We start from the raw sequence: 16,954 nt of genomic DNA on the forward strand, positions 1-16,954 counted from the left end.
GACTGAGCTCTCACACATCAGCCAAAAGCTATAAAGTAACAGACAACTAAGCCTTTTATTGTTGCATTATGAAATTGAATGTATGTAACTACAACCTAGACACAGATTGTAATGCCTAAGACATATAGTAAAAGTTTGTATGTCAGTTTCATTGTGCAGAAATCTGAATAGTTGATGTTGGTTCAAACAGTAGGTAAGGTCTGCTGAAGAAAAGGAGGGGAAAGTACTCCACACCAGCAAGTCGGGCATTTCAGGTCACACAGCAAAACAAACAGTAGGTCCAGGTCAGATGTCAGGTTTATAATGACCACAGAAAACAACAGCACAGGGGATATTGGGCACTCTCATGCACCAGAGTGACTCCCCACACACAAGCAGAGAGACTGTAGACTCTAACTGAATCTTACCTGCCAAGTGGGAGCAACTCAATGACACAAAATGCAGAAATGACTCCAGCATTGTCATGATGCAGACACCAGAATAATTTGTAAAGCAAGTTTTTTAAGTAATTATAACATGCATAGAGGGTGTACTCAATGTGGATCTAATACGAAAAGTCAGTGATGCATAAACGGTTGCTCTGTTTTGCAGGTGTAACAGCGATAGTATATTTCACTGACAAAAATATTCTTATTAGTCACTTGATCCACAGAATACCAAGAGCGCATGGTTTTAAAATGTGAACACACACATTCATAGACACTGAAATATGATGCAAATGATTTTATGCAATACAGGTTAGTTTATTATAAATAGCAATAATACAGAATCCCAACATTTCAGTTAACAAATATACAGCAAGTATACTGCTCTGAGAAAAATATCAAATTTTCTGTTAAATGGCAAAACATGAACTCCCTCAAAGTAAGAATCTGCATAGAAAGCACTGAAAAGCATTTACAAATTGATTGAAAACATTAAAATTTGAAAGAGGCCAAGAAGTACACAGTAGACTGGCATGTGCACTTGAAATATTAAGGTTATTGTTCAAAAAGAAGAGCAGTTGGAAAGCACAGAGAGAGGAGGAACAAAAGCAGATGAAAGAGATATAAAAGGGAAAGGGGCAAAGATGTCAAAGAATTTTCATCAAAAAGAAAGCTATGTTTGACACTTGAAAACTGAAAAAACTCCAGACTAATACAAATCAGCAGAGGGCCTCCTCCTTTAAAATTAAGAGAAACTAAACAAGTCTAGTACTTTTTTGAAATCTTGGCACATAATTAGCTCGACAGTAGTGATTTACTAGGCATTTGAGTAGCTACTGAACAATTAGTGCAATGTAATCTCAAAAAGTGGTAATTTCCCTAAATTTTAAAAGAAGCTGTTCTATTAAACTGGGACTCGTCTACAAGTGAAAAGTAAAATCGAATTCTTATTCTATAGATTCACACTGACACACTGGAATTTGATGTAATAATGAATGTGGTTAATATAAACCTATATGAGCCTGTCTGCACCAAAATATAGTGCAACACTGTGGCTACATCAGCCAAGTGAATCACATTTTAAATATGGGTGACTGCACTTTATTCACCATGCTAACTAACACTGGGCTTACCAAACACCATGCCATTATCTACACAAGGAACTGGTTTGCAAAGGATCAACCTACAGTATGAAGCATCTGAAAATTGTGGCTATACCCAGTTTTCAGCATTACAAAACTAAAAGTAGGACTGCTCAGTTTCCACGGAGACGAGGACGGCGGGCGCGAGTGGTCTTACCAGGGTCATTCACGGGCATGTCCACTATCAGCTGCTCACTCGTGCGGCCATAAAGACCATTATTGCACACGGCCACCACCTGCACCATGTAGCTAGTGTTAGCAGACAGGTCCTGGATGATGGCTCCCTGAAAAAGAGTGGGAGGGGGGGTGGATATAAAAGTATAGCAGGTCTGTGTATTATCTGCTTCATCAATAAGCAATAGCACAATATTATTGCATGGGTGAAGAAAACATATTGTCCCCTAAACACTGACATTACCTTAATATTAAAGCTGCACAATGCAAAAAAATGTTGTTAAAGTTGAAAGAAGTAGCATTACTGAGACAGGAAAAACAACACAGGCTAAAATATAGTGTCTGTGCGCTGCCGCAAGCTGCCCTGTAAACCCTGAAATAATAATAAGTCAGAGATGTCAGGTCAGATTTTGGAGCAGTTTTTCTGACTACGTCATATGTCTTCACACATTAACATGACACATCCGACTCAGTGTTTAGGTCTACTACATCCCTAAGGTGTTCTATTGGATTCAGATCCGGCAACTGAGAAGGCCACTGAAGAACACTGAACTCATTGTTCATGAAACCAGTTTGAGTGGACTTTTGCTTTGTGACACGGTGCATCATCATGCTGGAGGTAGCCATTAGAAGATGGTAAATTGTGGCCATGAAAGGATGCACATGGTCAGCATCAATACCCTAATAGGTTGTGGCATTCAAGTGATGATTGACTGATATTAACAAGCCTAAAATGTGCCAAGGAATCATTCCCCACACCATCACATGACCTCCACCAGCCTGCAACTGTTGACACAAGGCAGGTTGGGTCCATGGATTCATGCTGTTGGCACCAAATTCTGACCCTACCATGAACAGAAATCGAGATTCATCAGACCAGGTTATGCTTGTCCAGTCTTCAACTGTAAAGTTTTGGTGAGCCTGTGCCCACTGCAGTCTCAGCTTTCTGTTCTTGGTTGACAGCGGAACCTGACATGGTCTTCAGCTGTTGTAGCTTGTCCACCTCAAGATTCAACATGTTAAGCATTCTGAGTTGCTTTTCTGGTCAGACCAATTTTACAGAGTGGTTATCTGAGTTACTGCAGCCTTTTTGTCAGCTCAATTCAGTCTGGCTACGTTGATCTTTCTCATCAATAAGGTGTTTCTGTCTGCAAAACTGATGCTCACTGATGCTCACTGTGTTTTCCTTACTGCACCATTCTGAGTAAACTCCAGAGACTGTTGTGCATGAAAGAGATCAGCAGTTATAAAAATACTCAAACTAGCCCATCTGGCACTAACAATCATGCCACAGTGAAAATTACTGGGATCACATTTTTTCCCCCATTCTGATGGTTGATGTGAACATTACATGAAGCTGCCGGCCCATATCTGCAAGAGTTTATGCGCTGCTCTGCTGCCACATGATTGGGCGATCAGATAATTGTATGAATGCGTAAGTGTACAGGTGTACAGTGAGTGTAAATGTGGAAAATTAGCTACATTACCCTGTCCTAAATAATTTAAAGTTGCAAAATGTTTCTTTTGTCTTGTGTAATGGCTAAGGGAACAATACATAGTTATTGCTGTTATTATTCAAATCGTACAGTTTTTAAAGATAATTAGTTAAAATTCAGCTAAAAAGCAGCCTAGCTTAGTCATTTAAGTCTCAAACAGCGTTCATATGTAGTTTATTTACCACATCTTGGTCTCCATCAGTAAGGTACTCAAGTGTAGGCTGGTCATCTCCCCGTGTCTGCTGGTAGGTGACAGAGTATTTCTCTATGCTCGCATCATATACAGCCCGTGGCCTCTCCCAGATCACTAGAAGACTTGTGTAGTTGTGCGGATATGCTTGCACATTCTCTGGCTCCGAGCTACAAACTGCAAAAGGCCAGCAGACACACTTTTAACAGCAGCATTTAAAAATCAGATTAAAATAACAAAAATAACAGATTAATTATATTGCAAAAACAAATTTGCCCCATTGTTTTGGTTTAGCTGCAGTGTTTTCTATGGATTTTTTAAATAAAAAATAACATGGGTCTTGGGTTAAAAGCTGTCTTGAACTGAAATCCATCAAATGTAACATGATTAATCCATTATTTTTCTACATGCATATAAATTCAGCATAATGTCACTTTAACAGATTCATACAAACAGGATGCGTTTTTCATTCATTTTCCTCATTCACTCTTTGTTGGTCCTAGCACATGATGACCTTATCATGGGTGGGGGCATTCTTCACCATCTGTGCTCAGTGTCTGAGACTAAGAACCTCCAAAAAAAAAATAGCACTCAGACACACTGATAGGACCAGATTAAAGCAGATTAGACTGATCCACCAATTACACTATCAAAAACGCTGATTTGTTCTGTTACTTTTAAAGCTGTTAACAAATTTACTAAACTGTGGAGCTTACTAAATTCTGATAACTGATGCATTCATCACTGGCTTATCAAACATGAGAAATGTAAGAGAACATCTAATAAACACAGATGGGTTGATTAGTAGACATAACATCCACTTTCAACACCAGAGGGCAGAATGTGGCTGCACAATAAATTGCCTTGAAAGTTTTGTGGACCATAATCACACCAGCTGCCAGAGAACGCGTAATGGTCTTCATCCTAAAATTAATTGAAAAAGTGCAAAACTGTTGAAGGAAGTCCTAGCTGTATAGCAAAGTCTGAAATAATACACATACAAATAAACATACAAATTACTTAAACACACAAATACAGACATCCTTTATGTAAAAAACTGGCATTTTAAGACTGTACTAAAATAAAGTCTTGGCTGCTTCATATAATTAAAATTCTTAATCTCATTAATAATCAAATCTAACCTATGAAGGCCTTAGGGCAACTTGCTGTGACAACTAAAAAAGTTGGGAATCACGGTTCAAAAGTTTAGATAAAAGAGTTTAGTTCAATAATATAAAACCATTGTTGCAGATATATGCATGAAGTACACTGTAAAAATAAGAATTCTTCGATGATGAACTGAGCCGTAGATGATTTTATAATAAATAAGAAATTATAAAAAACCTTAAATGGAGCATTAACCTGTAATTAAATATTATATTTGATATAAATTTAATTACTTATAAACTTATATTTGAAAATGGAATCTCACTGATCAAATAGCTATTTATAGTTATTTGACATCAAGAAATTACTATAAATAATGAGTCAGGTTTACTACTACTATACAAATGCTATGTTTTGCCTTAAAGTTGGAAGCTTCTCATTGCTCCTAAAATATTTCAAAATAGAATAATCCATTAGTTTTCTTTTTGGTGTCTAGTTTTTAACATTTTGATCAACACTATATAAGTTTTTACTGAATAATAAGATAATAAGCGACAGAGACAGAGATAGCACACTGAAGCCAACTGCTGATTGTAGTGTTTTTGTCTTTCTTTATGCTACTATAAGATCCTCTGATAACCCAGCCTCAATAGAGCACACTGAAAAGACTACAAACTGTTTCAGCAGAGTCAGACACATTCACTCACTGATACACAAATATAAATCCAACAATGAGAAAGAAGGTCCCAAAAGAAAGCAAAGAAACAGCGCATTAAAACTGCAGTACAGAAATTAGGTCATATATATTTATGCCTATATATCCTGTTAGTGTGAGTGTTCACACAAAGAACTAACCAGTCTAATCACACTCTGGAAGAGCATTTCAACTTCATAATGTTAAAGGTAAGCAGTGTTTTTGTTATTAAGGACTTTAAAAAGTAACCTTCCCAGTCAGTCATCATGTTTGACAGAAGAGACGAAGAACGCTCTAAGTTCGCCATATTCAGCATTTAAATATAGGTTCTTTTCTTTTGACATTTGTGAAGAGTCACCCACGCCTCACTGAGGCCTGCAGCAGACATATCTAAAATAGGGCACTGCTATGCTAACAGCTGGTTTTTCGCCTCTCTCTGGTGTGAAAACACTGAAGGCAGACCCGTCTATAATATGGATACTGACACAACCCAAACTACACACTGATTCTTACAATGAGGATAATAGGACACTCTTCCTATAAACTGTACTGGAGCACTAGCGACTGAACAATCTATTCCACTGAAGAAGTTTCTGTCTAAACATGTTTACTGGCAATAACATAATGTTATCAGTTTGTGGAAATTGTTGAAAATGTAATTAATGAAAATAAAAACATGACAAATACAGCACTCCACAGAACCTTATTTAATCTTTCAATGTGTAAGAGAAACGTAAGCAGGTCAAGATACAATATTGCCAACTGCTTATAAATAGGTCAAAGAGTTAATTCTGTTCATGGAGAAAAGCTGAAAGCCTTAAGGACAGACTAACTATGAAAATAGAAACTTTATTAACTGGGAAGCATTAAATGTGTCATGTTTTCATTGAAGTGCAGATAACTAACTTTTCAACTGTCAAGTCTGTTTAAAATAAAGAACCTAATGTACTCTGTACAGAAAACATGTGTGTGTATGAGTGGAACAGTACATACTTGGTGTGAGGAGCTCCTCAGTGCCGGTGTACGAAGAGAAGACTTGGCCCATAAACTGAGACTGCTGTTCTCTGTAGTTGTTCTGGAGATAGTCCATCAGCATCACATAGCCAACCTGCTGCATGGTCATCACTTCACAGAACATCTCCAACTGCACCAGCAAGACATTTACATTAAGAACAATCAGAACTATTCACAGAAAACATATGAGACACATGAGGAATTCTGTGTAAGTATCATTAGTTACAGACATTTAAGTCTAATATATAAAAGAAGCTCCAGGTAGGACCAACAGTTTGTCTCTATAAAGGATTTCTTTTAGGGTCATGCAGAGTCTTTCTGTAGAGGTCTAGTAAGCAACCACCAAGAAAGAGCTTAGCTGGAACCAAAGGATTTTTAAAACACAATGCAAGTCTGAAACTTTAACAATCATCTTTGCATCACAAGTCGGACATAAAGATTTTTCAGGGATGCAGTGCCAAATACTGTGGATCTGACATTTAATCCGTTTTAAAAGGAGTGTCTTCAGTGCCAAATGTAGTCAACTAGTCAAGACATGTTTGGTGTCAGATGTTTGCTTCTTTAGTTTTGTACTGGAGCTAAAAAGCTAACAAGTAATAGAAGCTTATACCCCACCAATTACTACTGAGCAAAGTGCATGGTTCAATAAAGTACTGTGCAAAAGTAGAGATCGCTCTTCACTTATTTAACTTCCAGTCAAAACTGAACTCAAATACCTCAATAACTAAACATTTAGTATTTAGTGTGTCAACTCTGCTTTTATTACAGCTTACTTTCTTTTCGAATTGCTTTCAGTTTTTCAAAGAATATTCTTCTAGTCTTAGAAGTTGGTTTCATTTCTGCTTCTCACAATTCCAGTAATCTCACACACATTCAGTAATGTTGAGGTCTGGACTCTGGGGTGGTCAGTCCACTGTTCTGAGAAAAGCAGCAGCGTCTTTGTTTTATTTGCAACTTCTCTTCTTGTTTATTTCCTTTTCTCAGTAACAGCTTCTTGACAGCTACACATCCTTTCAGACCCATACCACTGAGTTGTCTTCTCACAGTGGAAGGATGGACAGAAACACCAGCAGATTTTTCAGGTCTGAAGCAAGAGCTGTGCTTGATATTCTCCTACCTCTCAAAAATGAAAGGTTTAAGCACGATTTACCTGATGGTTCTGGTGGTCTACCAGGTCTTGTTAGACGTCCCATTTTCTCTGTATCTTTTAATAATTTTTTTTTTTTATCTTACTTTCCTTTGACTTTTCATTTTTTATGAGCGTGCCTTATCTTATATCTAATCTCCTCAGAAATATCTCCTGAAAAATGAATCACTTATGGCAGTTCTGACTAGAAATTAAATGAATGCGGTCTCTGATATTTGCATAGTACTGTATGTTGCATATGTTGCATATCTAAAAACCTAACGTACTGACAAAATTCAGTTTTCAAGATGGCTTAGTGCTGTTTTTGGCTGTGCAACTTATGCTTTCTGGTTTTATAGCTAACAGTATGTCATGCAATGCTAGAAACCACATAGGTCTGTTTGAAATTACGTAACAACTTGACATTGCTTGAGGTAAGCGTGTTATGATTTAGGCTCACAGTTTGCACAATGCATGTAAGTTATAAACATACATTACTTGGAAGCCACTTTAGCCTTGCAGCCCCAGTGTAAAACTAAAGACACCAAACATATCTTGGTTGATTGACCATATTTGAGGTGGGGGGTTAGCATTTTTTCCTGAACTAGTGCTTAAATGGTTTGAGGCCACTTTCTACAGTTTATGCCACAATTCATAAATAACACTGTTGCTGTATTACCATGATTTTTTACTCTAACCAACCTTTCAGGTGACAAAGGTATTTTTTTATGTTAACATGTTTAGATTTAGGATTCCACAACCATTTGAGTACCTTTGTGTTAAAAAGTACATGACAAATTGTCAACAAAAGTAACAAAAAGAAAACAGAAAATAAGGTAAAAGAGCTGTGTGTTTAGACAAGGCCCTGTTTGACTTGACCTGTTTAAGCATTGACTTTTCCTAAATAGTAACATGCATCAAGAACGTTGTCCATTGTACTCAGACTTCCAGCCTGCTCTGGAGCCAATGTGCTGGAGACAAAGTCTGTGACATTGTGTGCTACTGTGTTTAGTTTTGAATGAGCCAGACCACCTGTATTTGCCTTTCTTCTTCCTAAAGCTTTCAGGCATTCAGCACTCATCTCATTCAACATCACCCTGTGTCTACTTGTAACTTACTTAAGGGGAATAGCCTGAGGTCTAAATGACACACAGCAGAAAAAGTCTTTAAGTATTCACACCCTTTTGATGTGGGTAACCTTACCCTCGCTCACTCCCATTCCGGCTTAATGACAGTGCGCCTTTGAATGTTAGACACGCTAATGTCACGTTAACCGTTTCAAACAAAAAGGTTCAAACATGGTAGCTTTTATGTTGTCTAAAAGCCAGTGAATCAGCTGCCATACAGAGAGTTACTGTATGAAGGTTGCTTCAAAAATATTTGAACAAAAATCAGGAAAAAATACATAAATGAATGCATTACTACAACATGTCTATGAAAAATAAACATTATGCTTTATCTGATCATCTGACTTGCATCAAATAGTATTTAGCTCATAAATATGAGAAGAGCAAGGCAGACAACTGAAGTATAACCTGCAGCTTTTATATTTTTTACTTTGTCTTTCAATAGTAATTAATTGCTTTGACAGGGGAAATGAATAAAAAACTGTTGGCCAAAAAAAAACAGGTTCATAAGGCAGTATCAACATAAACAAGAACCTGTCAAGCTGTCAGCAGGTGAATCAAAATTACTGGCTTCATAACGCTGACGCTTTAAAGGCCGACTTACACATAACAAACACTCACTCATTAACACACAAACATACACCCACAGACACATACATACTTATGCAAAAAATCTGCAAAACATAAAAAATCAATGTATATCTTAACAGTATAATGTGCTAAAGTAAGGTAAATTTACTGTGTTATCTGTTGATCTGGCATGTTGAGACTTTGTTCCCAATGGTAATTTTTTTTCCTTAATGCATTCTTAAGAGAAGAAATGTACAGTACTGTGCAAAAGTTAAAGACCACCCTTCATTTAATTTCTAGTCAAAATGGCCATTAAAGCAGCATTTTGCAAGATGTGTTTTTTGGTCTTGGGGTCCCCCTACAGTTGCAGAGTGTATTTCACTTTCACAACACTGTCATAAATACAAATCGTGCTTTGAGAACAGCTGTACACACTCATTTATTGACAAGCTGAAGGATACAGAATCTGACTTCCCTTCGGAATATGCAGACATATGGACGCGAGAGATTACACTCACAACTTCAGTCGTTTCTATGTGTAAATAACTAAAATCATGAGTGTAATCTGTAGTATGCATATATAAGGGGAGTCAGATCCTGGTGGCGAGACGTAATTCGGCACAACACTGGCACAGAACATCAGAAGAGAAAACATGTAATATTACAGGATTTTATTACAGAAGGCTGCAAACTTTCAAGGCTTATTTAGCATGAGATTTAGAAACAATGACCAGACATTTTGGCATGAGATGAAATTCGTTTTTTTGGCATCTGGAAAAATACACAACTCCGTTGAGACAGGGATGACATGGATAAGGTTACAGCCTACGTCATAGTGGTTCATACATAACATCGGCAAGGATGTACACTATGCTGTTGGACTTTGTTTTTTTCTCATTAGCTGTGAGACTGTCTTGCATTTTTTCATCTCTTTTCGCTTTCACCAACAAGTAAAAGCCAGTCTGAGATTTACTCTTGTCCCATCTTTTGCTCGGTCACTCTCTCTTTTTCTTTTCCTTGGGTAAAATCGTCTTTTCGGCCTCTTCACAGCCTCTGCCATGATGTTCATACCTTGAATACTGAGCTAGCTTCTTATATCTAGCTAGTCTGAGGTTGTGCCTTAAAGCGTTACACAGTTCTTGCAAGAAGTTTTGTGCTTGCCAGGGCGGCCTGGGCTGCTGTGTTTTTATAGCTAACGTTAGCTACTAGTAAATATGGAGAATGACAGACTCGAACAGCACTTTTGCAACTGAGAGGTCTCATGAGGTTGACGATTTTTCTCCACTACCATCCCCATCTTCGATGGGGAAAGGTGTTTCAGAGCAGGCAGTGCGTCTTGAGCCTTACCAGTATGAGCCACTGACTTAAGCCGCTCAAGAGTTAACGTAGTGTCAGTAAATTATTAGCAGCGAGTGGGAGAGGCGTCAGAATGGCAGAATATTCCCTAAAAATGTGACAGCTAGCTTCTAATTATCTGATTAGCAAGATCCATATTCGATAAAACCCGAGTCCTGATTTCTTAGATGCACTGACTTCCAAATGAATCAAGTGGATTTCCTTAAACACTGTCTAAGTTTCATTCAGTTTGACATCAAGCTATGAAAAACATACTTCTATTAGGCCATTAGGGTACCATTTCCTGCTATACAGGTGCACTTGTGGGCACTGTACAAATCTGTCACTTGTTGAGAACATTTTCAGTAGGGACGTGGCTGAGGTATGTTAAAGGTTAATGCAGAAAAAAAGCTAACCCTTATGCTAGCCATTACCTAGCATTACCAGAATCACAACCTAGCTTTAAGCATGTTGCCAGTTTGATTTCAAGCACAGAAGTATAATAGGGAGACTGAATCGTACCAAACAGGTTGTTCACAGATGTGACCAGGTTGGGGTCGTACACTGCCTCACCTGTCATCCAGGGTTTGCTGCAGTAGCCCAAAATCCTTACATTCTGCAATTGTGGGGAATGTGTGACATAGAGAAACCCCTACTAGTGTAGTGTGGTGTGCTGACCTGTGCCTCAGAGATGGCCACAGTATTCTTAAACACAATCCACTCCACAGTCTCAGAGCAGGGAGGGGAGGTGAGGGAGCCATTATAGATGAAGTACTTTTCGGTGGAGTTGGGCAGGAGGCCTTGCAGGGTAAATGGAGATATACTGCCAGTCTTCCCTGAATAAAAGAAGGCACATAATAGCTCGGTGTCATTTTTCCTAAGTACATAATTCATGGTGGAGTATTGTTTGATGAGTAGCAGATCACATGAGATGAAGGTCATGATATATATGATGTGGCTTCTGAATGGTGTCTCCCTAGACAACATAATAATGAGGTGGGCTTCTGAGGATTTGGCTGATCTAAGTGTGAGGGAAGTTATGCTTCAATACATTTGACAATGTTAGCTCATCTTTTCTCTCCTCCTAACTGCACATTTGAGACTCCATTAAGTACCATAACATCATTTTAAGTTAAAATGTACATACCATGTCTGCTGACACTGTTGACTGCATCAATGATGGCTGCATAGTTTTCATTATCTTCAACACTGGTCTGTGAGAGAAGGAGATAAGACATTTCAAAATATTTTATATAAGACAGTAACGTCATATTGTCTCTGTCATATCAAGATCTGATAACATCATTTTGTTCTAATTTTCTAATTTCTAATTTTTCTATTTTTTACCCCAGCTGGCTTACAAGTGTCTTAAACTAGAAAGGTCAAAAAGAGAAGACTCAAAATTGAGCTTTTTTATAAAAACATGGGCAAACAATGCAAAAAATGTTCTAAACTCAGTTATAATAATATCAAACTGCTGCTGCCATATCAAAACTTCACTGCTGATTTCAGAGACATAACGTTTTCTCATAACAGTGATATACAGTGGCCCCAAAAACTATTTGGCCACTTAAACCACTTAGTCATTGGTGAACTTTAAGGGTTTGGTTACCCTTTTGGCTCTTTTGATTCTTTTGAGATATTTAAGAAAGCGATATTAGTTTCAGAAAAAAATCTTTTAGCACAACATCAAATGGACTCTGTGTGGAAAAAGCCTAAAGAAGAATTTGAACCAGACTGCTGTAAAGCACAGAAGGGAAAACATTAAAAGTCTTTGGCTGTTTGTTTTACAGTGGTGTTGGTGAGCTTGTAATTATTGATGGAATTATGAACTCAAACCTGCAAACCTGCAGAAGTCTGCAAAAAAACTGCTTAACAATAATGACCTGAAACACATCAGCTGCCGTTTGAAAGATCAGTTTGTGAAAAAGAAAATTACAGTCTTGGAATGATCTGTTTAAAATAAATGGCACCTGGTTTGTTTCCTAACACAACAAACCTGAACCATTTTTAAGTGTGAAATGTCCAAATATTTTTGGGGCCACTGTATACTACCATTACTAAAGGACAGCAGTCTCAATTTTGCTATACAGTATTTCTCTATAGGATGCATGTCACTGTCTGCTGCCTCTGGACCCTCACCTGTAACTTTAGCTCAGACTGCTGGGTCTCATTACCATCAGCATCAACAGCAATCAGGAAGACCCAAAATACACAACCTTCCATTAATCACTTTTCTAAACCATTTCTTAAAGGAAAATAAACAACCTTCTTTAATCATCTCACATCTATCAAACACATCATTATGACCATGATCTTTACACAAACTCAACACTCATCAACATGTATACTCTCCAGGCAAACACACATGTTCACACAGGCATACTCCATAGCCCAAGAGATGCCATGTGTGTTCTAAATCGTCTAGTTCCTCCACAGAGGTAGCATGTTCATACAGGCCATGAACTCATGCTTATACGCAAATACATAGAACAGAGGCTACTGAGAAGCCAGAGACCACAGATGCCTGGATGCTTTTTTCCCACATGAGTAACAGACTTGTGCAAGTCTAATGACTATTCTAATGACAAGTCTATTCCTCTCCATCTCCACCCAAACTGAAGTCCATTCCTCAGACTAAACTGCGGGGAGAAAAAGGTGTTGTCAGCAAGCCTAGTATCAACTGGCTTACAGGCCAAAAAGAAAGCCTCTAAAATTGAATGAGCTTATTTATGAAAAACAAAGGCAAATAAAAACAAAAATAGACTTTATGTTAATAATTCCATAGTAATATATTGTTGTTGTTAAAAAACCCCATGTATCCAAAATGGATACTGTATTTAGGAAAAAAAAACATTCTTAGCTTTAATGTATTAGGCTCATTGTACCATTGTAGGGTTCCACAACTTTGAAGCCAGGAAAATGAGCTCAAAATAAGAATAAACCACAGAAAACTGACATCTATGTATTCTTTGCTCTATTTTTAACCAACAAAAACTATGATAATTCTTTTTTAACTTTTAATTTAGTGTAATTTCATTATGTAATTTCAAAATCAAAAATAACATGAATGCAGTATTTGTAATTTTCTACACCCAATGTGATTTTGAAACTAATGTGGCAGCGGACTATATTTTTGAAAAATCAGATTTTAGTAATTTAGTCAGCGGTGTTACAATATAACAGACTATGTTTATGCTTTACACTTAAATCACATAATATTCAAACCCCATTTGCCACAGGAATGGCAGAATGTTAATGCACAGTATGTGGTATTATCATAAAATATGCCAGAACAAATTACACTCAAAGATAGCAAAATCACTGCCAGTTACTTAACAGCACAAGGATATTATAGTCTTCAAACATTCTCTCTCTCTCTCTCTCTCACACACACACACACAAACAGACAGACAAACAATCATTAGCACTCACCTCGATCAATACAGCAAGAGCAGTAATTTTTCCTCCATTCCTCAGGGCTGCATCAATAGAGCTCTGATGGGCTTCATAACAATATATCTGCATCTGTGTGCATAATATATACGCTTTATACACAGCCCCTTAAAGTGTATAGACTGCCATACATATACTGCCATACATACTGCATACATGCCCCTATAAACTCTTTATAGGAACAGTACATAAAAAAACAAGTCTCTGGGAAAATGTCATCTCAGGTCCTGATTTAAATTGTATAAACAATGCAAAACCTGTTCGAATGTTCAATGTTTTGTGGGCCTCTATGAAAGGATTGCACATTCCAAAAACAGTGTCAAGTCAAGAGTCAAGAAGAACAGAATGAAATAATGTTGCTCCAGGGCTTCAGACCAAAGTACAACATAAGGGCAGCGTACATGACTTTACACAGTACAAGAGAACAAGACACTGCAAAGCAAGGGCCCAGCATATCACTGCTGTCAGAACAAAACCTTGTATCTCCATTTTTGTCATTCTGTACTTCTTCTTACAAAATTTGAAATTGCCCTTGGCCCTTAAGAACATAACAAATTTTGTGATTAATAGACCAACAGAAATATTTGAAAATTACTTGAAAAAATTCTTGTTCCATTAACCTCCATTCAAAGTTAAGAACGTTTTTTAGTTCTCCTGTAAAGTTACCAATTTTGAGATACGAGGTTTTGTTCCAACAGCATTGATATATATCAGCTGGCTGATAAAATCACCAAAAATCAAACCAAGGTTTCACAGATTTATTAGCATCTTCAAAAATATCAATTTTACCTTGAAGTTCAGAATGAACACACATCTCTAATATGATGAAAATTTGTAATTTTTGATAATGTTAATGGTCTCATGTTGTTATATCACTCGTTACAGAGCCTGCAAAGACCACCAGCTAGTCATATTTTATTATACAGGCTAAGCTGGTAAACTTGTGAAACATGTGAAATGAAGCTCAATTAGATAAGACAGTGTAGTACAACACAAGAAGTATGTAATAAATACATATAGTCCAAGAAACAGAGTATATATGGATAAATATGGAGCAAAGAAGAAGTCCTTGTCTTACCTCCAGGGGGAATTTGATTCCATTGAGGCCATGCTCAGAGCCATCGGAAGAGGCATTGCAGCGACCCCAGTGAAAGATGATGCGGCCCACCTTAAACCTGGACCTCAATCCCCCTCCACTCACATAGAACTCACCACCCACATCTATAGCCACTGGAGAGAGAGACAGAGAGCTCATTACACATGTAATATGTAATATGGATACAGTGTTTTACTGTTAAATACACCCAGGGAGGTCAACATACTAGTAGTGAAAAGCATCAGTTCGTCTTTACTGTATATAGTCATGAGTCTTGTGACTTGTACTGCATTTTATGCAAGGTTTTCTAGATAAGCCATTTTATATATTCTAATCTTTACACTTTAATTCATATCATCATCATGTTCCACGTTCAGATGGAGTAGCAGCACACCTGTCTTTCCATCGTTCTTCACTGTGGTGGACTCATCGGTCTGCTTCTCCCAGCCCTCTAACCTTAGCTTCTGGAACTGAACTTTGACCTGTGCAAGACTCTCCTCGATGTTTACTGGTGATTGTTTGGCATTGTTACATGATGGGTATTTCTTGGCCCAGTTGTTTTGGTTTAGAGTTCCTAAACAAAGAAAAACATTACTGGATATTAATTTCTCAGAATGAAAAGAGTGAAATTTCCCGGTTCAAAAACAGGTTTCAATGAAACAGCAACATTGCCGCACACACACTCGCACTCAGGTATATTATTAGACCAAGAATATTATGAGCTAAAATAGATGCTTAATCTGGGTTCTCTCAAGGGACATGTCTTTAACATGAAGATAAAGCTGATGAATGAGGCCATCCTTAGTTCTGGGTCATTGCTATTAGCATGTCAATAGCTGATAAACAGTAAAGTAGAGCAGAGCACAGCAGAGTAGAGGAGAGCAGAGTGGTGCAGAGCATAGTACAGTATTACAGAGTATAAGAGCACAACATTAGAGTACAGTTCAGCCTCATCCTATACATTAAATTGTTAGATAATAATAAGTGTAAGTAAGTTAGATAACAATAAGTTTTATATAAGCAATCATTAATAAATATTTAAAAATAAATTTAAAAATAATAAATATATTAAAAAATGAATTGGAGAGGACACTGGTACCATGTATTATGTCTTATGTGGGCCAGTGACAAATATGGGATTTAAAAATTACGATTTAAGAAATTCTAAATTTAAAAAGTATTTAATACATTTAAATTCCATTCTTGCCACATATTGATTAAGTATTTAAAAGGAAAGTAATGAACTTACAAAAAATACATAAGCATTTTTGATACAAAAATGCATATCATGTCACTGACCCAATATATCCTATATGAGAGTGTGTGTAGCACTCAAGAACAATACAATGCATGTGACACTGATGATGTTATATGGTGTAATGTGGAGTTTGTGGACACAGCACGTTTCAAACACCATTACAAGAGTCTGCACTGAAGACTCAATGAGCACTGCTGTGGAGCACTGCTGCTCAGTTAATTACAGGCCTGACGAGCTCAACTATTATCAGCAGTAAATTTGCTGGAGACAAAAGCAAGTTAAACACTCTCTGTTCCTTATTAGCCATGTTGTCTGTCTTTTCCAGTTAAGTACCAGTAGGGGGAATGACAGAAAATATAGTGTCTTATTGGGATACACACACAGAGTGATTGTTTTTGATTATATCAGTAAGTTTCTTCCCTCTAAGGATCATAAAAGTAAACAAGTAAACAAGAGTGCTGTGTACTGGAGGGAAAAAAGGAAATAGAGTAAGAACAAAAGTCCTTTTAAGCCATTGTTTTCACAGTCCTAGTGACAAACAAACTTTCATATACTATAATGAGTTACCTACTTTTCTGAAGGCATTCATCCAGTTTTTGAAGCTGGACTCACATGAAAGTACTCTCTGAAAGGGGCATTTTAAATGAGTGAGAGAATTTGAGACGTGTGTTGCAGAGCCAATACTGATAAAAGAGAGCATTCTCCGCACACACACAAACACGCTGTCCACCTCTTACCACATGT

The 16,954-nt window shown here is 37.3% G+C and overlaps 1 protein-coding gene across 1 annotated transcript in view; it reads right to left on the minus strand.

Annotated features, from left to right (window-relative positions):
* Positions 1 to 16,954, minus strand: part of ptprz1a (protein tyrosine phosphatase receptor type Z1a) — a 63,923-nt gene that overhangs the window by 19,401 nt on the left and 27,568 nt on the right. The window contains 8 exon segments of the mRNA XM_036576166.1: positions 1,725 to 1,851; positions 3,420 to 3,604; positions 6,222 to 6,372; positions 11,079 to 11,236; positions 11,548 to 11,614; positions 13,836 to 13,928; positions 14,935 to 15,086; positions 15,347 to 15,526. Of these exon segments, the coding sequence (XP_036432059.1) occupies positions 1,725 to 1,851; positions 3,420 to 3,604; positions 6,222 to 6,372; positions 11,079 to 11,236; positions 11,548 to 11,614; positions 13,836 to 13,928; positions 14,935 to 15,086; positions 15,347 to 15,526 (1,113 nt within the window).

The sequence above is a fragment of the Colossoma macropomum genome, unplaced genomic scaffold, assembly GCF_904425465.1.
Source record: "Colossoma macropomum unplaced genomic scaffold, Colossoma_macropomum, whole genome shotgun sequence".
NCBI classification, from domain to species: Eukaryota; Metazoa; Chordata; class Actinopteri; order Characiformes; family Serrasalmidae; genus Colossoma; species Colossoma macropomum.